This window comes from Musca autumnalis, unplaced genomic scaffold (genome assembly GCF_047663935.1).
Source record: "Musca autumnalis isolate F117 unplaced genomic scaffold, ASM4766393v1 scaffold_1, whole genome shotgun sequence".
Taxonomy (NCBI): Eukaryota; Metazoa; Arthropoda; class Insecta; order Diptera; family Muscidae; genus Musca; species Musca autumnalis.
In genome coordinates, this window is record NW_027411644.1 from 32,226,819 (window position 1) to 32,242,887 (window position 16,069).

Here is a 16,069-nt window from a genome sequence, read left to right on the forward strand (position 1 = left end):
CACATCATATATGGCCGTAACAGCTCACTTCATTGACAGTAATTGCGTACTCAGATCGTACCTATTGTTCTGCGAGGAATTTAATGAAGACCACACTGCTGACAATCTGCAAACATTTTTAAAATCTTTAATAACTGATTTTCAGATTCATAACAAAATTATAGCAGTTGTGAGCGACAATGCGTCAAATATAACGGCCGCAATACGCCAATGGACAATGGAGAGGAATTTGATGTTTTGCCCATACAATGCCGATTTGGATTATTTGAAACAAACACTCTTTATGCCGAGAGTACCATCCTGGATCTAAGGTTTAAAAGAAGAGGCTTCAAAACCGACATGGCATATAATAACGCCTTAAAAACCTTAGGAGTAGGATTATTTCCATACGTTTGTCCAGCGATGCAGGAAACGAGGAACGACAAATACCACAGACATCAACTTCTCAAAAAGCCTTCGAAATTTGGTCTGTCTTTGACCAAGAAACTAATAAAATTGTGAATTCTGACAATAATACGGCAGCAGGTATCAGAGAACTAGATAAATACATCAATGAGGAGTACCTCGATCGAAAGAAGGACCCACTGGAATGGTGGAGAGAAAGAAAACCCTTATATCCTCGTGTATATTCACTAGTTCTTAGACGTCTTTGTATTGTAGCGGCGTCTGTACCCTACGAAAGAATTTTTTCTGGAGCAGGGCAAATTATAAGGGACAGAAGAAGACTTTTTCAAGCCGGAAAAAGTTTTATCATTAATATATGTTCACAGTAATATATGAATTTAATATTCACAATAATATCTATCTATGATTTATTTAAGAATATTTTTTAAGCTTAGTCCCAATTATCCCTCGCCAGGGATAACAATCTTGACGCGATGCGGGGGCTTAAGGTCACAGTTTCCACACTCAACACCCTGGAAGTGTTGAGTTGGGGAACTGTGACCGACCAAAGGTTATCCAAGTAGCGGTCTCCTACTTATTAGAGACCCCCTAACGCCGGGGTGTCAGGCGAAACCGTGCCCATCGGTGTTCTAAGGTTTGCAGTTAGGGTACCAACTGTATTAGAACGGAGCCTCGTTGATACCTGGGCATCTCAACGCAGTAATGGCTTAGTTGTCATGTCCTTGCCATGGTACAGGAGGGCTATGCCATGGTGGACCTCACTTCCCCCACTAAATCTATGACGTATGGAGAGCAAAAATTTAAACAAAAAACCAACCAAAACTAATCCGATTGATGACAACAATGCAATGCCAAAGGACAATTCTTCAAAATCTATTACCAAGTCTGGGGCAACCCAGTCAACGGTTGACGGGACGGTAGTGTCGGGAGGGGACGGACCGAAGGTACCCACTCTGGGAGCTGTCACTGACAGTTTGGCTGAACAAAGCCGGAAACTCCTGGAGATACTGGAGCAGACGTTGGCCCTGCGTCTCAGTCAGGGTGGCTATTCTACTGGGGCCGAGGACGGCTCATCGGATGACGAAATGAACACCACAGTCATTCCAGCGACTGTAGTCAACGATGAGTCGGCCTCGACCTCAGTGGAAGCAGCCACCTGTATGAACTCTGGACCAACCGATGCACCAGCTACCCAACCATCGGCCGCAGCCGATGTTGCTGGCTCAAAAGGACTGGCTGCTGTTGAGGAAGGAGCTCCGACCAAAATACCGGCCGGGAAAGCTCCCACCACCTCAGATAGCTCTGCTAGTAAATGGGCCAAAAAGAGGAAGGCGTACCACAGAGCAATGCACTTCCTCAGGAAGTTCATTGACAGGGAACCCTCATCTATAACGCTGAGAGAATGCAAGCTGATCAGGATTAATCTCAAGGTAGTGAAAAAGATCGAAAGATCTCACCCTCACTTACCCAAGGGAAAACCTGATATCAGCAAGCTTTCTCTTATTACGGCAAACGAAGAGGTTAGGTCAATGCCTACATCGACTCCCACAGCCCCCAAGGGCCAAACTGGGAGCGACGTTGACATGATCCGTAAACCACCAAATGATTCGCCTCCTTCGACCTCAAAGCTCTCTTCAAAGGGATGTCCCGTCACACAGACAGGGCAAACCTCAAAGAAGAAGGCAGCCAAGCCGAAGGGGACGCATCATAAGAGTTCAAAATCTGGGAAGTCCGACCGAACACCGGTCTCCGCACCTGGGGGAGCACCTACCAAGCCCAATCCATCTCCACCAAAAATCGCGGTGAAGAGAGACAGGTCAATGGAGGAGCCACTCCCCAGTGCAAAGAGGCCCACTTCAGGTCAACAACCCATCATTCATACCTCCCCAGCCGGTTGCCCTAAGACTGGGAGCAGGAAAGATGCCGCAGCCAGTTCAGCCTCACAAGCTAACTTGGGCCACAAGGAATCTTCCAGCTCCCATCTCAAGACCAACAGCAGGGGAAAAAGAACAAGCAGACCGATGGTGCCGGATGAGTTGCGAGCAGCGGTCATCGATAAATCTGACCCTGATTGGGTAATCAGAGAGGATCGATGGCTACTTATCGAAACTCGTCTGCGTGACATCGTGTTCGCAGGAGAAGGGGAACCTCCTAAACACACCCAATTTGGCAGTGCCGCTCCATACAGAGGCGTTAGGGTCATCTGTTGTGAAAATAGGGAATCTCTGGATTTCCTCACTTCCACGATAGAGGGTCTTGGCGAACTCTGGGAGGGATGTCAATTGGCAGTCGTTGGGGTCAACGAGGTCCCTTTCAGAAGAGTGTTGTCAGCTTGGGTGCCACCTCCACCTGTGGATCCCGCGCGCATACTGACCATACTCGGCAGACAAAACCCCAATCTCCGGACCAGCACATGGAATCTGGTCAGCCACAATCCGGAAAATGGAGGTGTTGCCATCAGGGTGTCAATAGACACTCAGGGGCAAGAATACTTAAGGACTCGTGAGGGCAAACTACATTTTGGTCTAGGATGGATCAGATTCCGACTAGGACGAAAGTAGTGGAGGAACGGAGGCAGCAGCCGCTTCGCATAATGCAGATTAATCTGCATCACTGCAAAGCGGCTGCTGCTGAACTTCTTCTAGCCCTCAAGAAGTCTGAAGTTGACATCGTCTTAATCCAGGAGCCTTACTTATACAAGAATAAGGTTGATGGGTTAAACGATAGCAACTACACCACCTTCGCCACATCCAACGGGGACAAGGTTAGAACCTGTGTAGTTGCTAAAAAGAGTCTTAAACTAATATTCCTCTCTAATTTCAGCGGAGGTGATATTACGGCTGTAAGGATGGAATGCAGCTCCCATGGAGCCACCATATTCTCGTCCATTTACATGCCATTCGAGAGCCCTGACCCACCGGGTAATGACGTGGAGAAGCTTGTCAAAGAGATGGGTAGCACTTGCCTCATCATCCTAGGATGTGATGCCAATGCTCACCATTTCCACTGGGGCAGCAGAGACACAAATGCCAGAGGTGAGTCCGTATTCGATTTTATCTTAAAATATAATCTCAGAATATGCAACAGGGGAAATGAATACACTTTTCAAAATAGAATCAGGGGGGAGGTAATAGACATAACCCTCACTAATAAAGACGAATCTATTATCAGTGACTGGAGGGTATCGGAAGAATGCTCCTTTTCGGATCATCGGAAGATATTCTTCCAAGTCTCTGTTAATGGCATTCGACAGCCACCATTTAGAAATCCACGGAAAACCGACTGGAACAAATTCAATGAACTAGTAAGCTCCAAGCTGGGAGTGTCACGATACCCCCAAACAGCCACAGAGGTTAATAGTGCAGTGAATCACGTGACAGAGGTTTTGGTGGACAGCTATGAGACCGCCTGCCCACTCACTTACCCAGGCAGAAGATGTCAACCGGTCTGGTGGTCGAAAGATCTGGCTAATCTCAGGAAGATTAGCAGAAGGCTCTACAATAAAGCCAACAAAACGAAGTTGTCCACAGATTGGGAGAACTACAAGGTATCTTTCAATAAGTACAACAGCGAAATAAAGAAGGCTAAACGCAGATCTTGGGTCTGCTTTAGCGAGTCTATAGAGGGAGTAAAGGATGTAGCCAGGTTTCGTAGAGTACTGTCGAAGGACCCTAAATCCATCGGCAGTATCAAGCGGGATGATGGCACATGGACTAACTCCGGTCTAGAAACTCTGGATCTCCTGGCCAAAACCCACTTTCCCAACTGCATGGATGCACCAGATCGCTCAGCCGATCCACCAATGTGTAACCAAGCCACAGGGGAAGTGAGTGTCATCGAGGAGATCATAAGTCACACAAAGATAGCTTGGGCGATAAACACTTTTAAGCCCTTTAAATCACCAGGTCCAGATAGTATCTTCCCTGCTATGCTACAAAATGCATTGGAGGTGTTGATACCACACCTGGATCATATTTATAGGGCCTGTCTACGTCTATCGTTCACACCGGTTCTGTGGAGGGAGGTCACGGTGACATACATCCCCAAAGCGGGGAAGTCAAGTCACACGCTTCCCAAAGACTACAGACCAATCAGCCTATCTTCCTTTCTATTGAAAACGTTAGAAAGATTGCTTGACCTAGGAATAAGGTCCAAACTTGGAAACAGTGTTATTAGTCCTGCCCAACACGCCTACATCAAAGGCAGATCGGTGGAGACTGCACTTAATGAAGTCGTTGGTTTAATCGAGAGGAATATGATGGGCTCAAACTATACGTTAGCAGCGTTTCTAGATATAGAAGGCGCCTTTAATAACGTCAAACTCGAATCCATCCACAATTCACTCTTGAACTTAGGTGTTTCCACTACACTGATCAATTGGATCGATGGAATGCTTAGCGGCAGGATAATCAATTCAAATATCGGTGAGACCTCCATTCGGAAGTCTGTCACCAGGGGCACACCACAAGGAGGTGTATTATCACCACTGCTGTGGCTCCTGGTGATTAACGAAATACTTAAGGAATTTGACCAACTACGTATAAAGACTGTAGCTTATGCTGATGACGTGGTCATAATGATCACCGGGAAGTTCCCACAAACGCTATCGGAACTCATGAAAGGAGCTCTGGACAAACTATCAAGATGGGCACACAACAATGGACTTGGGGTGAACCCATCTAAGACAGAGCTGGTTCTATTTACGAACAAGAGAAAAGTCAAACCATTCCCCCTACCAACGCTGGATGGAGTGGCCCTAAAGCTCTCCCTAGAGGCCAAGTACCTTGGCATTATCCTGGACCACCAACTAACGTGGAAAAGGAATGTCGAGGAACGTGCCAAGAGAGGACTTATAGCCCTTTATTCTTGCAAGAACTCTATTGGTAAGAGTTGGGGTTTGAAACCACAGGTCATACATTGGATTTTTACGGCCATAGTTCGCCCCATTCTAACTTATGGTTCATTGGTATGGTGGAATGCTTTGAATAAGACATCCCTTCTCCGCAAGATTAATGTCGTTCAAAGAGCGGCATCTCTTCTAATTACCGGTGCCATGAAAAGCACTCCACAGGCTGCTCTCAATGTATTACTGGATCTTCATCCGATGAATCTCGTAGTACAGGAGTTGGCAGCAAAGAGTGCTCTCCGACTCAAGGAGTTAAATTCATGGCGTAACTTCGACTACGGCCATGCTGCTATCTTACGACAATCTGGACTATCGGTGGGTTTGGAGGTAATCAGTGACTATATATCACCACAATTACACTTCGACGACATTGAAGTTCGGATACCTGACAGAGAAGCCTGGACCCACAAATCCCTACCTCTACCCGGTATAGAGATTTATACCGACGGATCCAAGATGGAAAAGGGAACAGGAGCGGGCGTCTACAGCGATACCCTCAACTTACGGATCTCGTACAAGCTAAGCGAAAATTGTAGCGTCTTCCAAGCCGAAATCTTTGCGGTCACGAAAGCAGCAGAATTGATTAAAAACATGGAAGGGGATATAGCCGGACCGGTGACTATCTATGTGGATAGCCAAGCGGCCCTAAAATCACTTAGATCCCATTCAATCAAATCTGCTGCGGTCTTGCACTGCAGGAAAGCTTTGGAGGCCCTACGATCAATCGTTACCTTGTGCTGGGTCCCGGGGCATTGCGACATCGAGGGAAATGAAAAGGCGGATGAACTGGCACGTCGCGGATCTGAGTCAAGCGACATCGAAATCGATAACTCAATCAGGCCACCCCTGTGTCACTTCATGCGGCTCCTAGAACAAACATACAGGGAGAAGGCTGGTCAGATCTGGAATAACGAACCTGGCTGCAAGGTATCAAAGGCAATCTGGCCCAACCTCTCTAAAAGGAAGACCACTTCCCTACTCTCTATGAGAAAACCCGATCTAAAACTAATGATTGGAGTTATCACGGGACACTGCAGGATAAGATCAATGACCTGCAAATGGGATAGAGATGACCCCACGGACTACTGCAGATTATGCGAAGACGAAGAAGAAACAGAGACGATTGAGCACTTATTATGCCGTTGTCCAATGCTCAGGACCAGGAGAGTTCAAACAATGGGTGAACACACACTATCATCTCTGACAACACTCTGCCAAGCCGAGCCGACAACACTGCTTCTTCTCGCCAAGGGTCTGAAGTGGCTTCAAAACGAGCAACTTACAACTTTTTAATACTGCTAACCTCCTTACTCGCTCTCTCTCTCTCTCTCCTTACAAATAATCTTTCAATCCATAGCACTTACTTAATCATTCTCAACTATCCTATAACTTACTTAATTATTCCTTTTTCCTATTTCTAAACTCGATATGCTATTATTTCTTTTCTTTTCTCCTACCCTTACTTTAGGATGAACACAATGGACCATAAGGTCTCCGAGTGGAGTGGCTGTCCAACACGACAGCTGCGCGTCCTTTAACCTAACCTAACCTAACCTAGTCCCAATTTACATTAGGCGAGTTTACTTGCGGCAATTGTCAGTTTGATGGAGAGAGAGGTGAGGTATATGGTAACCCTTTGCCTCTCAACACCCTCTCTCACCCACAAACTGACAATTGCCGCAAGTAAACTCGCCTAATGTAAATTGGGACTTAGCATATACATATGTGATTAAAAGTGTTACCAATTATCTTCAAGATAAAAAAGTACAAGATACATGTGATTTTAACAATAATTGAAACAGAATTTTATGTTCTCCCTTTTTTTCTAAAGAATTATTAAAACATTTCTGAATTTTAAATAAAATCGTTTCCGTTTATACACAAGTTATTTAAAAAGACATATTAAACACATACATGGTTACATATTAAACACATACATGGTTACATAGTCAGAGGTCGGAATGGGCATAACACTGCTGTGGGGGGAAATATACTATTTTGTTTCTTAGAAACTGAACTACTGAACTAAAAGAACGACCTAGTTCAATCAAAAGAGCTGACCTAAAAAGATCGATCAGCTAAACGAACTAGAAAGCACAACTCTACTAGTAAAAGACTGCTTGCCAGCCAAAACATGTTGCACAGTTTTGCTCGCCCAAATTTTTCATGTAAAAAGATTCTAAAGAGAAAGTAATTTTTTTTAAATATAAGTAAACATTTTGCAACTTTTTTGGTGTACGGGAACGCATTTTTTGGGAAAAAATGGGCAAAATGCGTTAAATGTGTAAAAACTTTCTAGTTCTGGAACAAAACTTTTACTACACATTTTGACTACGTTATGTGCAGTACGTTACTCACTAATTGTGGCATTGCAAAACACATGTGAACACACTTTTACATTAGGTAGCACAACCATGAACGTGAAATTAATTAACTTGTTATTGTTTATGAGAAAAATAACAATTTCTTTATAAAAAACATTACGAAATTAGTTAAAAATTATGCTTAGCATAAATGAATTAACATGTAGAGTGTGTCTACATGAGCAGCAGATATTAATTAATGTGTTCGATGAGTTGGAAGACCTGGAAACTAGTCTTTGCTCTTTGCTCGAAAAATGTGGTGGGATACAGGTGAGATTACCATTCGATCTTATAGGCGAATCTAATGAAACATATTTTTCCACTTTTTTGAAGATTGGAGACAATGATATATTCCCCAAATATCTATGTGAAGAATGTACCCGAGAACTGTTGATATCGGCCAAGTTTAGAGATAAGTGTGCCAAATCAAAAGAACTATATGATGAACTAATCAAAGATGGCAATCTAAATGGAGTCGTGGATGGTGTTGTCATAGCGGAAGACAGTTGTAAGGAGCAACAGTTTGCTGAATATACGTTGGAAAATGAAACGGAAGAAAATGAATTTGAAACCATTGCCACCATCAATGAACAAACAGAATCTAATGAAACCAATGAAAGTTTAGATCATGTGGAAGACAATTTGGAAAACCAAATAATTGAAGAAGAGGTTGCAAATGTCACACATTTTCCAGAAGAAATACAAGAAGTTGAGAAACAGGAAGGTGACTGTATAACGGCCACATTTGATGATACCAATGAAATTGTGGTCGAAGAAGACTCTTCCGGTATGCAGTATGAGGCAAATGTAAATGATTTTGAAGTACACATAGATCTTTCAAATAGTGCTTTTATGAAATCAATGCCTGTTCGAGTGAGGAAGTTAAAATCTTATAAATGTGATATTTGTGGAGCGGCATTTGTTCAATCCATTAATTTGAAGAAACATTTACAAAAGACACATACTCTCAATCAGTGTTATATGTGCACGACGTGTGATCATTGGTTCTCTTCAGAAATTGAATTGGTGAAACATGCCGATATTTGCAAGGAGTTAAGTTCAGATGAAGAAATGTTGTCCAGCGATGAACAGAAGAATAAAGTACAAAAATCCCTTGTTAGCAATGGAGCCATAGAAAGTGACAGGAGATGTGTTTACTGTGAGAGGGATTTTCCAACTCCCTTTGCTTTAAGGATGCATTTAAGATCACATACCGGCGAGCGACCCTTTCAATGTCCGCATTGTGAAAAATCATTTAAAACCCAGTCATCGCTAAATTCTCATGTTAAAAGGTATGTATGTTAAATGATAATTAGAGTTTTTATTCTAATCTTTTCTTAATTTACAGACACACCGGTCAAGCTGATTTTGTGTGCTCAGTATGCGGTAAAGCCTTTTATGAACGCGGAAATCTTGATGTCCATATGCAAACACATACCGGGGAGAGACCACACTCTTGCACAGTGTGTGGCAAGAAGTTTACTCGTGTATTTTTGCTGGAATTGCACATGAGGATCCACACTGGAGAGAAACCATATCCATGTAATTATTGTGATAAAAGTTTTCGCCAGAGATCGGATTGGAAAAATCACCTAAGCACCCATACGGGCATAAAGAAACATAAATGCAACTATTGTATCAAAAGCTATATGAAAAGGTCATCTCTTGTACAACATATGCAGAAGCAGCATTCCCTGTTGCAGTTCGATTCGGATTATTTGGCGGAACAAATATCTACAGAACCTAATATTAATTGTTTAGATGATATAATAGAAAATGAAGAAGATATTGAAACAAATGATATAACGTAATAAAGGATTTATTACATTTTATCGGCAAAAATATGTATCAATTCGTTGTTGTAAACACGTTTTCTCATTGTCATCACAAAAGGCGGCATTTATGGCACTTAGACACAGCTCATAAACATTGTTTTTGCTTAATGAAAACACCTTGGAAGCTATGACAAATTCATCCGTCAATGTACTATCAAACACCCCACAATCATCTGTACATATAACCGTTTGTATTCCCTTGTCATGGAGTGTTTTAAAATGATGTGTATCGTAGTCCTTTACTGTGCCACATTTAACATTGCTTGTCAAGCAACATTCTATGGCAATGTTTTGTTTTCTACACTGCTCCATTTGTTGTAATGATAAATATGTTCCATGGCCACATCTTTCAAAATCGAAGTCAAGCATCTGTTGGGTTTCTTTCTCGTTATTTATTTCTGCACAATGCAGGGCCAGTTTAAGGTTTGCATCTTTGGCTTTTCTCAAATGGGGAATAAAATATTTAAAATTACCTTTGGCAGGGTTTCCACTTAAATCGATTCCTCTTATAATATTGGGATAATGATCCTTTAGCTCTATGGCCAAATTAACAATTTCGTTGGCAGCCTCAGTTCCCTGTGAACGATCTATGGAAACTAGTAATTTCACTAAGACACCCTCATAACGCGCCATTGACGTTTGTATTCCTTGCATAATTGTTTCCAAATATTCTCTGCGTGTCATGTGTTGATTTTGCTTTGGTGTTGTCCTCAACTCCAAATAGATAACATTATCAAGTGCAAAGTCTCGTATCACCAATTCTGTTGCTAATTGTAAACCTCTTCTCGTCGAGGTTAATTCATGCATGAATGCAAACTTCTGAAAACATTTTGACAACTTATCAACATCCATTTCGTTGGGAAAAGATGTAAACTCCTGTATTCTTTTTAAGAAATCTGAACTGTTTTCTCCTCCATAGAGTTCTTGGCCTAATTCTCGAATGGATTCCATTTTCAGTGATCCATTTAAGTGGGCATGCAACTCAATTTTTGGTAGTTTTTCGAAAAATGTGTGGTCCATTTCTGAAGCTTGTTGGGGATTGATTAAAATTCTTCAAGTTCAGTTCTTCCGGTAGCCTCTCGCTTTTGTAAATAACGTAAATAAAGGAGGGTTCACACTTTAAATGCCCAATCACACCAACTGCTAACCCCCCGTTTACACATGCAAGTGGCAGTTCGAAAAGTACCAATACACTCACACATATTCACTGCCACACCAACTAACAACCTCACTGCCGACAAAATTTCCTTGTCAGTAATCAATGTAAGTGCTTTGAAAGTAACTTCAATTTTTTACCGAACGTTTACACATGCAAGTGTCAGTTCGAAAAAATTGAAGTTTCGACTATAATATGTATACACAACTGTCTGCAAGTTACTTGCATGTGTAATCCTTTGGTAAGCCTATATAACGACGGAACTACACAAATATTTCACCAACCTACCAAAACAATCACATTTAAAACACAAAATCCGCGACCGAAACTTACTTAAATGTTTTCATTCGTAAAACAAATAAATTTTCCTTTGCAATGAATTGTATTTCATGTTTTGTTGGGCTTTTGTTTTTAAAATACAAAACACACACACATACAAACAATAGCGTTCTGTCAAAGTTAAACTTTTTCAACTTACAAAAAGTATACGCTCGACGTATTTCGGTAGTTCTCATAAGAATACATGTGTTCTACTTTTTTCACCACATACGCCCTGGGTATACGTCCGTATATACCCTGTAGGAAGCATGGGGACATGTGTTGACATGTCACCACTTTGTCTACTATTATGGCGACAAAGTCAACACTTTGTCAACAGGTTGTCAACAATTGATACTTTTACCTTAATAAGAAAAAGCATTGTTTATATTGAAAACTGATAGCCCAATGAGGCATCATCTAATTTTTTCTTCATTTTCTTAATTGTTTGGCGTAAAATAATTTTGGCGGTTCGTTAAAAAGTGTTTTTGTGAGAAATCAATAAAATATATAATTTTAATAACAAATATGAGCAAAGGAAATTAGGAAAGGAAAATAACAGACAAGTGAAATATATTCAAAATACAAATGCTGAGGCGGCTGACAACATTTGTGGTGAAACTTCGACAATTATACATTTTATGGAATCTTTAGAGAAGATTGTGGAACCTGACGAATATATTGTCCTGTCTCGCTGGAAATGTGAATACAAATTACATCTGATATTTGGACACGGCATAATAATGACATGGAACATTGAAGGGTTATTTGGGAAAAATCGATTGCGAGATTTTTGCAATGTTTATACATCTGCAATATGTAAGCAAATTTAAAGACATTTTGTTTATTTATGCTTATAGCCCTGTTCCTTTACGTTCAAGAATCTTCAAGTTTTACCACTTTTAACTCGAAAAGCGTTCCTTTACTTCAGACATCATGCAATTCATATGAGAGCAGTTTACAACTTTTCCTACTTTTGTCGGTTTTACCACTTTCTAAAGTAAAGGAACAGGCCGTATTTATACATGTTTATTCTTTTCAATTCCTAGATGTTATATCAATATTCAGGGAATCGCCTGATAAAACGTTAAGTGCAGCAGAAGAAGAAATATTTTAAGCAGATAAATCTCACCAATTCTTATGGCCAAGAACCACCAATTCTTAGGCGATGATATTTCTGACAATGAAAACGACTTTTTTCATTATTGGTTAGCCAGCCTTGAAAACATTGGCTTTATTTACTAATTTTGTGCTTATGTGGAATCTTGGGCTAAGCTGTTTATAAAGATAAAAAAGACTGTAATACGTAATTTGTACTTTTTTAGTATTTTCATAATTATATGTTTTTCTTTAATAAAATATACTATTTAAACAAATGTATAAATTCATCGTCTTATTAAACACACTATATAGTTTTTTAATCTATAAAAAGTTTCAAATAGGCCAAAAATCTTAATAGTGAAAAATTTGGTACCAATGCCTCCATATGAGCCTTTATGTACTATTGACTCACTACCTCCAATGTCTCTATTGACTCACTACTTCCAATGTCTCTACTGACTTACTACCTCCAATGTCTATACTGACTCACTACCTCCAATGTCAACACATGGTTCCTCAGGGACTACTGACTTACTACTGACATACTAGTTCCATTGTCAGTACTGGGGCCTAATTACGTGATTCGATTCGATCGAGTATTTGCTCGTGAAAAAGATTTCGACACGATAAAAAAGCGGCATGACGAGATTCGATCGAAATCGTTGAACGAATGTTTCGAGAGTAACCGGTAATCGAACTATGAAAACCTATGTGTACTATAGGGAATAATTTGAAGGTAGATGTAAAAAAATGTGTTTTTTGAAAGCAAGAACAAAAAACAAAACAAAATTATGAATGAAAAATGTAAATATTTGTGGAATTTGTTGAACAATACATTCAATAATAATTTCGGAATAAAGTTGTGCTATGAAAATAAGAAAATTATTAATTCTTGCAAAATCTTTTTGACATTGTTGTAACGGATTGCTGATACATCTACCTTAATAATCCTCTCTCAAAATAAATGAGAGAGAGAGTTTGGTGGATGTTTTGCATTAGCCTCTCTGAGAGAATATTTCCTTTGGTAAACAACGGGGGATGAAATGTTTAAAATGTACTTCCCTTATACAATAAAGGCTATTAATATTAAATATTTTTTTTTTCTTTTTTCCAGAAATGCTTATTTTTTCAACTTATTTTTTAACGACTGCAAAAGTAATTTTTGGTTAATGTTTGCATGCATTTTAATTCTAAATTTATCACAATTTCTCAAAACGACTGCAAAGGACTTTTCCCAATTTCTCTTGTTATATTGTCTAAAAAATGCTGCCAATTATTTACTAACATCGTTTTTCTTCTATAAAACGACAACAAACAACAATTTTTACATTTTAAACAAAAAGACAATAAGGAAATCTTTCATTTTATTTGTTTACGATAGGTAATTTGGCCTCGAGAAATTACTCGCAAATTTATGCTCAATTACTCGATAACGAATGTTGTCATCCCAACTTTGAGTACTCAGGTCGAAACAACTCGATATCGAATCACATAATTAGGCCCCTGACTTTCGAATGACACGTTCATACAAAATGTCTATAGGAAATTACATGAGTTGTCTACAGTTTGTCAGGATAGGTATGGGCCTGGTATGCACAAATATGTAAAAAAACATACCGTGTGGAAACCCCATTAGTGTCCACACACGTTAACATGAAATTTAAGATTTTTGCGTGTCCTCTTCATTTTACCATTCGCGTTTGTTGTGTTTCTCATACAAATAAAAACAAAACAAAAATAAATTAACTAAAAAACCAGTAAGGAAAGGATCAAAGTTGGGCGGGGCCGACTATATGATACCCTACACCACTGTGAATATGTAAAATATAAAACGGAGCTATATCCAGATCTTAACCGATTTTGAAATAATTTGGCACATTTATTTCCAGACCGAATTCAGTCACACATTCCAAATATCATTGAAATCGGACTTATATAGCTTGTTTGGAGCAGCAAATACGCGAAATCGGCCGTAAATATATATGGGTTCTATATCCAAATCTGAACCGATTTCGATATAATCTGGCACATTTATTTCTAGACTGAATTCAGTCACACATTCCAAATTTCATCGAAATCGGAAATATATAGCGTGTTTGGTACAGAAAATACGTGAAATCGGCCGAAAATATATATGGGAGCTATATCCAACTCTGAACCGATTTCTATATAAATTGGCACACTTATTTCTAGTCGGAATTCAGTCACACATTCCAAATTTCATCGAAATCGGAAATATATAGCGTGTTTGGTACAGAAAATACGTGAAATCGGCCGAAAATATATATGGGAGCTATATCCAAATCTGAACCGATTTCTATATAATTTGGCACACTTTTTTCTAGACGGAATTCAGTCACACATTCAAAATTTCATCAAAATTGGACGTATATAGCGTGTTTGGTGCAGCAAATACGTGAAATCGAGCGAAAATATATATGCGAGCTATATCCAAATCTGAACCGATTTTCACCAAAAGCAATGGCGTTCTTCCTATGGCTAAAAAAGTTGTAGTCCCCAATTTTCAGCTGAATCGGACAAAAAATGCGACCTGTACGTTGCAAACAAAAATACATGGACAGACAGACAATAATTAAATGAATATTAATAGTTAAATGTTCACTCATTCATTAATCAAATGTTTTTATTAAATCTTTTTATGCTTGTTTTGTTGTTAACGTTTGCTTGAGAAAATTAAAATGGAAGAAAAAAAACTTTCAACGAATAACAAGAAGAGGCAACGCAACAAACCCAGAAAAACATGGGTTTCACTACTTCATACCCCTCGCCTATAAACTTGACGTCGCCATGTTGAAATCGTGCTAGTCTGACCATCGACGAAGGAACAAAACTTAAGCTGAAAACACATACAACGTTTGAGTAAAGTTTTGCGTTGGGCGTTGATAAAAAACAGCAACAACAGGGCGACGCCGCCACCAAAGTCCGGCGTTGATGTGTTTGCCGGCATATATTTCAAATGAATTTAAATTTTTCCGCATCATGCCGAACAGTGTAAAAACGGCCAAAACGACACAAAACTTTACCCAAACGTTGGATGTGTTTTGACCGTGTTTAGACATTCAAACTGGAAAGAAAATGTTTCTTCTTAATTTCTTTTAAAATTTCCTTGTTGTTTAGACACGGAAACCATGTTTGTGTCAATTTTATTATTTTTCTTATTCTTCTTCACACTCATTTTCTCATTGCGCCATTCAAAAACAAAGCCAAGCCAAAATTGTAATTAATTTTAATGAATTTTAAGACTATTAAATTTAATGTATTGTTAGTTTTAAGCTTTTGGAGTAGTGTATGTTTTGTAGCTTTTGGAACCGCTCTTGGCCCTATGGGCTAGGTTCCCATTTATGAAAATAAATTGAAATTGAAAAGTAAAAAATGGGTTTGAGTGATAAACAATTAATTATTAAAGGAACCCTTGAATTGCATTTTAATTTTGATATTTCCACTTATTTCGAATTGTTTTTGCTTAAAAAAATAGTTTTTCCTCCAAAAGGTTTTTTTTCAATTGTCTTCGATGTTGTTTGTATCTCGACAGAGAAAATAGAATGAAAGAAAATGCAAAAACAAATCTGCGGCCAACTTCAGGTTGTATACGAATAAAAACGAAACAAAACAGAATTTCCCAGTACAGAGGTGTGTGTACCCCATCTTATTCCTCTCTACTTCCTCGCCCATAAACTCAATTTTCTTTCCCATCAACTTTCCCTGTATAAACACGGACTTAACTCAGACGACGGCGTCACTTCATGCATTTGTGAACGACATGTTGAACTAGATAGTGAATCGTTCGTTCGTTGATCGTACGGTCACCGACTCTGATTATGGGTACTTTACACGATATGTTTTTAACACATGGATTGTCACTTTTTAAATACAAAATGTATATGCAAAGTGACAACCCATATGTAAAAAACATATCGTGTAAAGTATATACTATATCGACTGATCTAGTTCATACGCTCTTTTC

General features: G+C 39.5%; 3 protein-coding genes across 3 annotated transcripts; 2 read left to right on the forward strand and 1 right to left on the reverse strand.

Annotated features, from left to right (window-relative positions):
- The first annotated feature begins 939 nt into the window (after positions 1-939).
- Positions 940-7,175, forward strand: LOC141395618 (uncharacterized). The gene has a single exon (XM_073971607.1). The coding sequence runs from the start codon at positions 1,191-1,193 to the stop codon at positions 2,964-2,966; it is 1,776 nt and encodes a 591-aa protein (XP_073827708.1). The 5' UTR covers positions 940-1,190; the 3' UTR covers positions 2,967-7,175.
- Positions 7,161-9,516, forward strand: LOC141395634 (uncharacterized). The gene is made up of 3 exons (XM_073971608.1): positions 7,161-7,944; positions 8,008-8,966; positions 9,023-9,516. Exons 1-3 carry the CDS (start codon positions 7,813-7,815, stop codon positions 9,483-9,485), a joined length of 1,554 nt encoding a protein of 517 aa, XP_073827709.1. The 5' UTR covers positions 7,161-7,812; the 3' UTR covers positions 9,486-9,516.
- Ada (adenosine deaminase-like protein) lies at positions 9,478-10,608 on the reverse strand. Its single transcript, XM_073971609.1, has one exon. It carries the CDS (start codon positions 10,527-10,529, stop codon positions 9,504-9,506), a length of 1,026 nt encoding a protein of 341 aa, XP_073827710.1. The 5' UTR covers positions 10,530-10,608; the 3' UTR covers positions 9,478-9,503.
- Between the last annotated feature and the right edge of the window lie 5,461 nt (positions 10,609-16,069).

Coding starts and splice junctions, on each gene's coding strand:
- LOC141395618 (XM_073971607.1), top strand. CDS start 1,191: ATGGAGAGCAAAAATTTAAACAAAAAACCAACCAAAACTAATCCGATT.
- LOC141395634 (XM_073971608.1), top strand. CDS start 7,813: ATGCTTAGCATAAATGAATTAACATGTAGAGTGTGTCTACATGAGCAG. Junction 7,945..8,007: donor AAAAATGTGGTGGGATACAG/GTGAGATTACCA, acceptor ACTTTTTTGAAG/ATTGGAGACAATGATATATT. Junction 8,967..9,022: donor CTAAATTCTCATGTTAAAAG/GTATGTATGTTA, acceptor CTTAATTTACAG/ACACACCGGTCAAGCTGATT.
- Ada (XM_073971609.1), bottom strand. CDS start 10,529: ATGGACCACACATTTTTCGAAAAACTACCAAAAATTGAGTTGCATGCC.